This window comes from Mauremys mutica, chromosome 17 (genome assembly GCF_020497125.1).
Source record: "Mauremys mutica isolate MM-2020 ecotype Southern chromosome 17, ASM2049712v1, whole genome shotgun sequence".
In the NCBI taxonomy this organism is placed as follows: Eukaryota; Metazoa; Chordata; order Testudines; family Geoemydidae; genus Mauremys; species Mauremys mutica.
In genome coordinates, this window is record NC_059088.1 from 16,499,089 (window position 1) to 16,511,824 (window position 12,736).

A 12,736-nucleotide genomic window follows, 5' to 3' on the forward strand; every position below is an offset into this window, starting at 1 on the left:
ACCTCCTGGTGAGCGATCAGAAGGCGTGGGCTGACCTTTCTGTGACGGTGCTGTTAATTCCCTGGTGAGGAAAGCCAGAGGGGATGGGGATGATTTGTGGGCATGACCCGCGTGTGGGTCTCGGGGGAAGAGCAGGTTAGGAAAGGCATCGCCCATCACACAGTGCTGACGCAGAGGGAGATTGTGGTTAGGCACCTTCGCCCATAGTCCCTGCAGTGTATCAGCAGCAGGCCTAGGCCTGGATTCCCAATTACCCAGCCCTCTTTACACCACTCTAGTGCTGAGAAGGGAGACAAATAGCCTGAGTCGCATTATGCTGAGGCTCCTTTATTCCAATTTGGCAGCATAAAGAGGCCTTAACAGGCGCTGTGAAGGGACCTTAGCACAGTCAGATCCAAGCGGAACACGAAAGCCAGTTCCCGAGGCATGCCAGAGCCAGCTGCTTCAGACACACCTTTGCAAATGTCTCTATTGACAAGTCCAGATGAGATTTTCCGTCATGCACCCGGCACCACTGAACTCATCCACGCTGCAGGGAGCACCCTACGTGAAGGAACACACGTTTGTGTGCTAAGCTATGACCTGTTATGGAGTAACTGGCCAGCCCAGTCCAATGCAGGGAAGGGAAAGGGGGCGGGATCCATTGCTTCTCAGGTGGCTTTTAAAGTTCACTAGGAGAGAAAGAGAAAGACAAAAATTAGTCCCTCCTGCTGGGTCACAGATTGAGATTGACAGCACTTTTCATCCAACCACCTCAAAATATTTTATGAGGCTCCCTTCAGCAAACAGGAATGAAATCCAGTAAACACCATGTGACGTTGCACCCCATAATGCTTTAATGGAAATATGCTTATGAATGTAAATATGACATAACTGGTATATGTTTTCTGCTACATATGCCATGTAACATATCTCTGAAAAGGTTATAATCTACTGAATATATTTATCCTATTTGTATGCATGTATCATTTTTGTATTAGAAGTTATGAATATTGGCTGGGTACTTCTTTGAGTTTAAGTAGCCTTAGTAAAGCATTTGCTCAGCTTCTTGAGAAAGGAGTGTGCAAATTAAGTGCCCAATCAAAAAACACTTAACTGACAATGCATCTTGGAGTGCTCCAATCCACATAAGAAGTCTTCCTGGAGACATTCAAGATAGCATGTGGGCAATGGCTGCCGCCTGTAAAAACTGAGTCATGCATGGACATGTGACTTGCCCATGTGACTCCAAAACTCCATCTTGGAGCTGGATTTTGCATAGGAAACAGGGGAGGGTCTCCACCACAAGAGGAATTCTATTTAAGCCCCTGGACACCCCTCAATTTTGTCTTCAACTGGCTCAAGAGATAACCTCTCGACCTCCATCCCCCACCCCGCCCCCAAGGATACCTGAAAGAAACTGGAACAAAGGACAGTAACCACGGGGGTGTGAGTGATTGCTGGACCCAGACTAGGAGGAGGCTAGTCTGTAAAAGAAGCTTACTGTAACATCTCTGAGGGTGAGGTTTCCTCTATAATCACTTTCTTACTTTCTTAGGTTTAGACTTGCGTGTTTTATTTTATTTTGTTTGGTAATTTACTTTGTTCTATCTTATTACTTGGAACCACTTAAATCCTACTTTTGTAGTCAATAAAATCACTTTTTACTTATTAATTAACCCAGAGTATGTATTAATACCTGGGGGGGGGGCAATAGCTGTGCATATCTCTCTATCAGTGTTATAGAGGGTGAACAATTTATGAGTTTACTTTTATACAGAGTAATACGGATTTATTTGGGGTTTGGACCCCATCGGGAGCTGTCCATCTGAGTGTTAGACCTGTTTTCAGTTAAGTCTGCATCTGTTCGGGGACGCGGTTCGGACCTGGGTCTGGGTTTGTAACAGGCTAGCGTGTCTGGTTCAATCTAGCAAGGTTCTGGAGTCCTAAGCTGGCAGGGAAAATAGGTTTGAAATGGTCTCAGCACATCAGTTGGCAGTTCCCAAGGAGTTTTCTGTGATCCAACCTCTCACACTCCACTGACACTGGGGTCATCAAGAACCTCGGAGTCCTTACAATGACTGAGAGCGTCTGCCCCAGCCCCACACCTCACTCTGGGGCCGTAAAAGTTACACAAGAATTGCCCCAGGGAAGGAGCAGTGTAGGGCTGGCAGGGGCAGACCTGTGCTGTCCACCTCATAAACCCCAGTGTATGGGTCATAGGGCAAGATAGGTAGTCTTCACAGTCCGCAGCCCTGCAGCAATTCTGGGCTGATCCAGGCTGTGAAGCAGCCCTGTTATAAACCAAAGCAGCCATGACTTCTCTAATATATGCCAGGGGCTGAAGCAGAAGCAGAGAAAAGGTGGCACAGAACAGAATCAGAGCCATTGTCTTTACGCCAACAAAAGTGGCACTGCAGGTAGCCATGGCCAGTGGTTTCTAGTGCTGAACATTCTGTAATCAAGCCTGGATGCTCTTCTAAAAGATCTGCTCCAACAGGAATTCTTTCGAGGCAGGTCACAATGATCCCTCTTGGCCTTGGAACATATGGAATCTATGAACCAGGCCAACCACATGATCACACCTGTGGAGAGTGAATGGCCACGCTGTCTTAGAAAGAGCAGCCCTTTGAAAGCCCCTTACCTTTTTGAGAGGTCTCGTGCCCTCCAAGCTTCAAACACGTCCGTGGTGTTCCCCACGACCTGCCCACTGGGCAGCCGCAGGTCGTCGGAGATGTCGCCATTGAAGTTCCCGCAAGGTGCACACAGCTTGTTAGCTAGGCTCTCGTTGACTGTCACCGTCACCTTCCCGTTTGGGCTGAACAGAATCTTTATTCTAGAGCCCTGGACAATCATGATGGTGCCCTGAGACTCACTGACAGACAAGGTTCTGGATACCTTCACTGGGAGCTGCTTTTGGTGCCCTCTCACCTGGAAGGCACAGACAAGGGGGTCAGAGAAAACCTGGGTGCCATGGGAGGGAGGGAGACAGAGCTAGGCTATGGACCCCAGTACAAGGCAATGGTGTCTGGAATCGCTAGGTCAGATTTTGCTCTCAAACAAGTGTAAAACCCGAGTAAATCCATTGCAGTCAGGGGAGTAACTCTGGATTGAGACTGATGTAACTGAGAGCAGGATCTGCCCCTCCACTCTGGGAGATGAGCCTATCTCTTTCCCATTCTTCTCCTCATTGCATGGTGTGACTAAGGGAGTCATCTCTCCTTTTTTCTAACCCTAACATGGTCCTCGTTAGCTCACGTTTCCGTAATTAGTGGCATTGTTTCTATTGCAACAGCACCCGGAATCCCAGGGGTGGTTCAGGACCTCTTTGTGCCAAGGGCTGTCAAACACAGACCAAATGCACAGTCTTCACCCCAACGAGCTTACAGCCGAATGCTTTATTTTCAGTAAGAAGAAAGGTGGGTCAGATCTAATGATACTGACTATGAAGGGCAGTAAATAGGGGACAAAAGTCAACTGAGGCAGAGAGACCCAGCCCAGAACAACTATTCGACTGGTTCTCAGGAAAGTGTCTATTTAGTTGTATGCTCTGTATGATAGAGACCCTGATCTCAGGGGGGCAGGGACTGTCTCTCGCTGTGTGTCTGGCACAATGGGGCCCTGATCTTAGCTGGGGCAGGGCCTGTCTCTGGCTGTGTCTGGGCAGTGTCCGGCGCAATGGGGCCCTGATCTCATGGGGGGCAGGGCCTGTCTCTCGCTGTGAGTCTGGGCAGCACCTGGCATAATGGGGCCTGATCACGGTTGGGGCCTGTTGTGCTGCCATACTTGGGTGTCCTGATTCCCAGTTTCCCACTCCCCTACTTTAACAGAAATAATAATAATAACTGGTACAGAGAATATAAAGCTCCCTTGGAACATATTTCTTCAGTCATTAGAACCAAACTCAAACCAGGTTTGTTTTAAAGTCTGTAAATACACAGATTAGAGCTGGAGGGGGGGAAAATGGTTTTCCAGTATTGCCACAAGTTTTTGAGAGTTTGAAATTTTTTCTCATCCTAAATCGGTACGGAAAGTCTTCAGAATTTTCAGGAATCAAAACCCTTAATTTTTGTTTGTTTGTTTTGGGTCAATCGAAATGTTTTGTTTCAGTAAAGTTGTGTCATTTCTATTTTGACCTTTTTCCTTTTAACTTAATTTTTAGACTAATTCGTTTAAAATTTGAAACACAGTTATACTGAAATGGAAAACCAGAATTTTTCATTTTGAAAATACTGAAATGTTTCATTTTGAGCATTTGGGAACTCCTTTTTCAGAGTTTTTTTCCACTTAGGAGCTTCGTCAAACCCCAAGCCCATATCATGAAAAGTTTTGGGTTCAATGAACTGGCATTTTTTGTCCAAAAAGCCACTTGTCAAAAATCCTGCCCATAACACAGATATGCATTTTTCATCCTTGTCTCTGGCTGGGACCAGGACTAGATCTACTCAAATCATCATCGTCCTGATCCACAGATCTCACACGGTTTACAAAGGTGAGTGTCAACATTCTGTTAACATTCATCCCAGTAGTCGGGTGGTTAAATATCCCTGTGAAGGCCTTTTGCTCACCACAGCTTCCTACCGCTACTGCAGGTGAGACTGCGGGTATCTCAGGAACAGCCTTGCTCTTGGTGGCAGCACAAGCAGTAGCGTAGCTGGTGGGAGCGGGGGAGCAGCCGCTCCCCCACCGAGCACAAGTGGTGCCTTTTTAATTTTACTCACCCGGGAGCGGGGAAAAAAAAGGCGCCACCCGTTGCAGCACTTTTACTGACGGGGCGGCGCTCCGGGTCTTCGGCGGCATCTCGGCGGCAGGACCTTCACTCGCTCCGGGTGTCTTCAGCGGCACTGACACTTCATCACCGAAATGCCGCCGAAGACCCGCAAAGCGAGTGAGGGTCCTGCCGCCCAAGACCCGGAGCGCTGCCCCGTCAGTAAAAGCATTGCAGCAGGTGGCACATTTTTTTTTCCGCTCCCCCTCTTCCCTCCACCTGGCTACACCACTGAGCACAAGCTCACCATTAGAGGAGGAGGTTAGGGACTCCCAGCTCTGTGTGGTGCATAATTCACTGGCTAGATGAGTGGGCTAAAATTCAGAATGCATGGGTTTTAGTCCCGCCACTGGGAGAGGAGTGGGGTCTAGTGGATTAGAGCAGGGGTGAGCTGGGAGCCAGGACTCCTGGGTTCTTGCTCTTGGAAAGGAATAGGGTCTAGTGGCTTTGAGTGGGGGGCTGGGAGTCAGAACTTCTGGGTTCAATCTGTGGCTCTGAAAGAGAAGTGGGGTCTAATAGGAGTGAGCTGGGAGCCAGGACTCCTGGGTTCTATCCCTGGGTCTAGAGGTTAGAGCAGGGTCCTAACAGGAATCCTGCACTCTATTCACAACTCAGTCATTGACTCACCGTATGACTTTGGGCAGATCACTTCCCTTCAATAAAGCAGGGAACTTAACAGTGACTCACCCCCTCCCCCTTGTTTAGGGTGTGCTAACCCAGCCTCCTCTTACCCAAATCTCCTTTTTCTTATTGACATGGATCAGACCCTCATCAAAGAAAACGGAGATGCCATCAGGAACGGCCACGCCACCTTCTCTGAACACACTGACCACCATCCGGAACCAGGGGAGGTCGACCCCTTCGCAGAGAGAAGACACCTCGTAGGGCCCTTCAAGGAGGACTTCCCTCTCGACACCATCAAAGGAGGTGAACCATATTCCTGGGTCCAGCGTGCACCGGCCCACCTGCTTCACGCAGCTGCGCACCCCATTCCTGAGCATGCATTTCTCCTCTTCGGAACAGTTTGTTTCCTCACAGATGACCTCGCCTGAAGCGTGGCAGGTGCATTTCTCAGAGCATTTGCTGGAGACAAAGCTCTCCCTGGCCTTCAGGGAAATATCCAGACAAACAACTTTGTTAAGTGAAACGCAAAGGGAATCACACCTCGGCAGGAGGGACTGGAAGCAGCAATATATAGAGCTATGGGAAAGCCCCGCCGTGAGAGGATCAACGGACAGAAGATGTCAAAGACCTTCCAGAAGCAATAGCTCAGCAAGGCTGATCACAGAGAGAAAGGGCAGGTGGATACAGCAGAGATGAAGAAAGCAAGGTGTGGGATTGACCGGTCTCCACACTGAGGTCTAATAACACCAAGCCCCAACACCTAGCAACATCCCCTGCCCAAGGGCTGACAACAAGGGGGGCAGCTGCAGTGCTGATTTTCATGTGAAAGGCAGATTTGCTGACCAGAAATTAGGCTGAATCCCACCAACACTTTTCTTTACACACAGTCAATGCTCTTGTTTCCCAGGAGCCAGACTGGAGGGGAAGAGCCTCATATTCCACTCACTGCCCCCTGAACTAAGGCTGGATCAGAGCTGGTCCCCTGGAGGGGAAAGGCTCCATCTCGCATTCCCCACCCACCTAAGCCAACCAATCCCCCCACCCTGGGCTGGATCAGAGTCAGATGCCCCTAGAAGAAGAAAGGCCCTGTGTCCCATTTCCCCAACCCAGTAGTCAGGCAGTCCCTCAGACCTGGGGCTGGCTCAGAGCTGGCACCCCTAGAAGAGCGAGGCCCTGTGTGCCATCCCCTGTCCCCCTAAGCCAGCCAGTCCTCCTAGCCTGGGTCTGGATCAGAGTTAGACCCTCTGGAGGGGAATGGCCCATTTCCCATTCCGTAGACACTTCCCTACTTTACACTTGCTCAGTATCCAATGTGCTGGACAGTTTCATTCCCTCATGGTATTTCCTTCCAACTTTGTTTTACAATCTCCTGCAAACAAGCTTCATCTCAATACCTGGCTATCTGGATACCTGTCTGATCACCTGTGCAGGTGGAGTAGCTCAGCACTTTCTGGGAATCATGTTACATCCCAGGTTACTGGTCAGTTCCTTAGATCAACCCTCCAAGGCTGCTTAGTGAGGTCCATAAACTGTGAGTATCGTTGCTCAAGTCTGCCCTGCATGGGCAATTACACAGAACCAATGAAACTCTCAAAGACCTGACACCCCCATGGCATGCTCTGAGCTAAGTGTAAAGCTGGGAAAAGATCTTCTGGGAGAAGCCTTTACTTTGGTTATTCCAAAGCCCTGTTCTGGAATATAGAAGACCATCCTTGTTATCAGTGGTGGCAGATGGCAGAACAAGAAGCAATGGTCTCAAGTTGCAGTGCAGGAGGTCTACGTTGGATATTAGGAAAAACTATTTCACTAGGAGGGTGGTGAAGCACTGGAATGGGTTACCTAGGGAGGTGGTGGGATCTCCATCCTTAGAGGTTTTTAAGGCCTGGCTTGACAAAGCCCTGACTAGGAAGATTTAGTTGGTGTTGGTCCTGCTTTGAGCAGGGGCTTGGACCTCTTGAGGTCTCTTTCAAACCTGATCTTCTATGATTCTATGATCCCTGTAATAGAAATGATGGGCCCCACATTTTGTATGCACAGCTGCCATTGACTGCAGTGGAAGCCGCATGGGTGACCCTGAGGGCAAGATTTGGCTCTAGGTTTTAGGTGTAGCCACATAGTAGGATACAGGACATACCACTATATAGTCACTCTAACCCCCATTGGGAATCCCATTGCCAGAGGAGAATGGCAGAATCTGGGAGAACAGATGGACCAAAAACCCAGCACCCACCTTGATGTAGCGTCCATTGTGCACACAGCCACACCTGTCCATGGAGACGCATGCCTCCCCATCGGACACATATTCTGGATCACACCAGCAGCCTTCAAAGCACTTCCCGGTGCACTGGGCAGGGGCAAACAAGCTGGCACAGGTGAAATCACAGGATCTGGTACACAGCTCGTAGTGGCTGTTAGCTGGGCAGGCAAGGGCTGGAAGGACAGAAGTAAATTACGACCATCACAGACAGAAAGCCAAGTTAAGCTGAGGTCTCCCACTTAAATAAACAGAAGCTCCTACGTAGCCTAGAAGTCTGAGAGGCATTGTGGAGGTTGGATAGCACAAGAACCACAGCAGCTATGGGTTAATGAAGTACAGATTGTAGATTGTCCTATTGACTTACGGCAGAAGGAGGCCGTTCTCCAGGTCTCGATCTTGGCCCCAGCTGCCTGGCATGCAGCCACATAAGCCTGCAGGCTCTGGCAGAGGGTCTCTCCCCTTCCGTTGGTGGCACACATGTCATAGAGACAGTGGTTGAAGTACTGAACAGGATTGATTTTTGAGTGACAGTCTCTGAAGGGACCTGAGGCGTCCAGGATCAGCCCACAGGAGCTCCTAGTCTGGTACGGAGCTGTCTGGGCTGCATCACAGATGGGGCACTTCTCACCACAGCCATCAGAGCATATGGCATCCTCAACAGGCACCTTCCAGAAGGCAACAAATTCATCCACATTCTGGGTATTCTTCACACCGGGCAGTAGGAAATCATCGTTCTTGTCATCGTTAAAGTTGCCACACAAGCCACACACATGTCCCTTATAGGAGCTGGGGACGAACACTAGGAGGTAGGAGGCAGTGTCATAAAAGACTTTGAGGCCAGAGGCTGATTGGACAATGATGTTGTTCCCCTCTTGGTTGATCCAAAGTTTTCCATCGTCCGTAGCCAGTGGCAGGGTGTAGAGCTCACCACCCACCTGTGTCAATGAGAGAGAAATTCACCCATCACTGGTGGAGACTTAGCAATGTCCTAGTGTTTTACACACACACCCACCATTAGTGCTATTTAAGACTAATCGCAAACAGGGACTTACCGCAATCTTCCACTTCCTCCCCCTCTCCATGGTGATGATGTAATCATGCAGGGACACCACCACTGTCCTCATCACAGCCATCTGGCCACTGCCAGGGCTCTCATTCTCCACCACCACAGAGAAGTTTCCCAGTCCAGAGTCTCTGCTGCAGACCTTGGCTAAGGTGTAAGTGCAGGAGCCCTGGAAGTCAAAGGCCTGTCCATCAAAGGAGATGTAGTGAGGTCCGCCAGAAGCGATGCATGTTCCATATCCTGTGGCATGGCAGCCCAGGACTCCGTTCTCCACCCTGCACTCCTCATTGGCTCCACAGGAAGCCTCTTGGCACTCAACAACCCCATTGTCTTTGCACAGGCAGCGTTTCTGGCAGGAGGCGCTGGGGTAGAACTCCTCTCCCTTCTTGTAATAGATGGCCTGGTACACACAGCCACACTGCGCAACAGGGATGCACTTGTCACCACTCAGGGTGAATCCAGCATCACAGAAACACCCTTCAGCACAGGGCTCCTCACACCGATCTAGAGACCACAGGTTGTTGCAGTTGGAAGGGCAGCCGGTTCCACAGAGTTCGTAGTGAGAGTTAAGGGGGCAGGTGGGTCCTGAAGAAAAAGATCAGAGAGAATTTGAATTTCTGTGAGAGGAGAAGCATAGTTGAACTAACAGATCATCTTGGTCAATGTTGTTGAAAGTCTCTTTCTTTTCACATCCTTTAGGATATGGTTAGAGCAAGGGTCTGGGAATCAGGACTCCTGGTCCTAGATTCATCTCTGGGAAAAGTATAGTCTAGTGATTAAATTAGGGGAGTGGCCATCAGGACTCTTGGGTTCTATTCCCATCTGTTGGATTAAGGGTCACCTCTTGACTAGAATAGTGGGCGTCTGCATTCATGCATTATGTTGCAAGCAGGAGGGCTCAGAACTCCTGGGTTCTTTTCCTAGCTCTGCCACCTATTTATGGAGGACACCTTTGACCAAATAATTTGCCAGCTCTTTTCCTAATTTTCCCAGCCGATCAAATGGGGAAAACAATACTTACCTATCTTGCAGTGACTTACAGGACTTAATGAATGTTATAAAATGTTTCTACTTCTCTAAATGCCAAAGTATTCATTCAATTTACTCTGGAAAGGCAAAGTGTAAGGCTTGGTCTACACTACAGACTTATGTCAGTATAAGTACATCACTCAGGGATGTGGAAAATCCTCACCCACACAGTTACACTGATCGAACTCCTGGTGTAGACAGTGCTATGGCGACAGGGCTTGTCCCATTGCCATAGCTACCGACTATCAAGGAGGTGGATTAACTACGCCAATGGGAGAACCTCTCCTATCGGCATAGGTTGCATCTTCACTAAGTGCTACAGCGGCACAGCTGCATCTGTGAAGTTGCAGCTCTGTAAATGTAGACAAGCCATGAAAACAGCAGGAACAGAAATGATGAGCTCTAAGAGAAAGTTTACAATCTAGACATTAAGTAACATGACACAGAATGAAAAATATATTTCAGGGGCTAAAATTTTAATTGCATGTTGGAAATGTCTAGGTCTAGAATCTGTAACAAAGATATCGCACACTGTAAATTGAAACTCAGAACTGGGTGGGTGAACAATTCTGACCCCATCCTGCACAGGGCACTGGTGCACATGTGAAGTAAACTGTCCCTAAAGCAGGGTCCCACAGGCGACACTTACTGCAGAATGAGGCTGATCTCCACTGCCCTATCCAGATGCCCTTGGCCTGGCAGGATGTGACGTAGGCGCTGATTGCGGTGCACAGCGTGTCCTGGTGACCCTTGTATTGGCAGGTGTCATAGATACAATCATCAAAGAAGGGATCTGGGTCGATGGCCCCGTGGCACTGTCTGAATGGCCCATACTGTCGGGTGAGGACCCCGCAGTACTGGTCTCCCTTATAGGGTTGTTTCTGAGCCTCACTGCAGACTGAGCAGTCCCCGGTGCAGCTAGACGAGCACCCTGGGACCTCCCCCACCTTCCAGCTGTCAGCGAACTGAATCTCATCAGATGTCCGAGTTCCATTCTTCATGGTCAGATCGTCGCTGGGATCCTGATTGGCATTGCCACAGAGGCCGCAGACTGCGTTGGCGTACGTATTGGGTATGATAACCCTGGCATAGCTGTACCAGTCAAAACTCACTCTCAGGTCGAAATCAGTCTGGATAAAGCCATGGACTCCACTGATGTAGGCCTTGAACTTGTGCTGGTGGGAGAAGGGCAGGTCCACAAAGACACCATTGACCTGGAAAACATACAGTAGAGATTGTCAAGGATTTCATGCAGTGCATTCAAGATGAAATAATTCCATTTCCACGGCGCAGCCATGGATGCTCTGGCTCCAGAATTTATATTTCTGAATTGGGTGGAGGGTAACCCAGTGCATTAATATTTCATCCCATTGCCCTCTACTATAGCCCTTTTCTTTGGGTGAAAAATCTCACACAAATAATGTACTTGCTCATAAATTCAGTTTTCGTTGACCAGAAACTATTTCTATATTTGATAAAAATTGGAGGGACAGTTGTGGTGGAAAAAAAATTCAGGCTGGATGCACAAGGGGTCATATGCGTGAGCAGTTTCTTTTATAACCTTTAGCCCAGTCATTAGGACACCCACCCGGAACATGGCAGACCTGGGTTCAATTCCCACCACTGCCTGACACGGAGCAGGATTGAACTTCGGTCTCACATTTAGCACCTACTAGGCTACTCTAGGGCAAAGGTATTCTCAGTCTCTCCTGTTGAAGCTGTTCTACTTTGTATAACTAACTAGTCAATGGAGCAGGAATTTGAATGTGGATCTCCCCCTACCCCAGCTGAGTGCTTAACAGCCAGGTATAGAATCATTCTTATTCTTGCTCTCTGGGCCAGGGACTAGTCACGTATTTTATACGAAGTGGAAAAGCTTCAAGAGGAGAGACTGAGAGCATATCTACACTACGGGCGCTATGTGCTGCTGAGGTGTCACGGTCCAGACATGTCCTATGTTGATGGAAGGGGTTTTTCCAATGGAGGTAGGTAATCCACCTCCCTGAGCAGTGGTAGCTACATTGATGGACAAATTCTTCTGTCAACCTAGCTGTGTTTACACCAGGGGTTAGGTTGGCTTAACTACAGTGCTCAGGGTGTGTGTGTGTGTGTGTGTCAGACCCCTAAAAGATATGGCTTGGGGTATGTCTACACTACCCACCAGATCGGCGGGCAGCCATCAATCCAGCAGGGGTTGATTTATCACGTCTAGACTAGCGCTCTCCCATCGACTCCAGCTCTGCAAGAGGCGCAGGCGGTGTCAACACAGGAGCAGCAGCAGTCAACTCACCACGGTGAAGACACCGCGGTAAGTCAATCTCAGTACATCGATTTCAGCTATGTTATTCACCTAGCTGAAGTTGCGTAACTTAGATCGATCCTCCCCCCCGCTAGTGTAGACCAAACCTTAGATTGATCTAAATTTTAAGCATAGCCCTGCCCCAGAATATCCCATAGTCCAGTAGCTAGGGGACTCTCCAGCAAATTCAAATTCCTTCTCCCCATCAGGCAGAAGGAGGAATGGAATCCAGGTCTTCCACATCCCAGGTGAGTGCTCACCCACTGGCCCAAAAGGAATCATTAGCAGTGCTGGTGACTGCATGAACCTAGCCCATCATTTCCTTGGCTTTTTATTGCCCAGAAACAAAACAAAAAAAGTTTCCTTTCAGGTGGAACATAATTTTTGTCAATATTTTCAGAACTGGCAGTGTATCAAAGAACCAATTATTTGCATAGCTCTACTCACAACTGCCCTGTGAAGTGAAAAGATCTTATTACCCCCTTTAGAGTTGGGGAAATAGGCCAGGTCTACCCTGTAATCTTACATCGGTATAACTACGTTACTCCAGTGTGTGAAAAATCCACCCCCTGAGCAACACAGTTATACTGACCTAACCCCAGTGTAGACAATGCTATGTCAATGGGAGGACTTCTCCTGTCAACATAGCCACTTGAGGAGCTGGAATAACTACGCCGACAGGAGAAGCTCTCCCATCAACGTAGTAGCATCTTCACG

The 12,736-nt window shown here is 48.8% G+C and overlaps 1 protein-coding gene across 4 annotated transcripts in view; it reads right to left on the reverse strand.

Annotated features, from left to right (window-relative positions):
• Positions 1-311: 311 nt before the first annotated feature.
• The window catches only part of LOC123351805 (IgGFc-binding protein-like), a 117,800-nt gene continuing 105,375 nt past the window's right edge, over positions 312-12,736 (reverse strand). For all 4 annotated transcript variants that reach the window (XM_044991454.1, XM_044991453.1, XM_044991451.1 and 1 more), the window contains 7 exons: positions 10,370-10,934; positions 8,681-9,276; positions 7,993-8,563; positions 7,602-7,801; positions 5,479-5,853; positions 2,624-2,910; positions 312-671 (listed from right to left, as the gene is read on the reverse strand). In XM_044991454.1, coding sequence (XP_044847389.1) covers positions 662-671; positions 2,624-2,910; positions 5,479-5,853; positions 7,602-7,801; positions 7,993-8,563; positions 8,681-9,276; positions 10,370-10,934 — 2,604 coding nt within the window. In that variant the 3' untranslated portion in view covers positions 312-661. The remainder of the gene's footprint in view (positions 672-2,623; positions 2,911-5,478; positions 5,854-7,601; positions 7,802-7,992; positions 8,564-8,680; positions 9,277-10,369; positions 10,935-12,736) is intronic.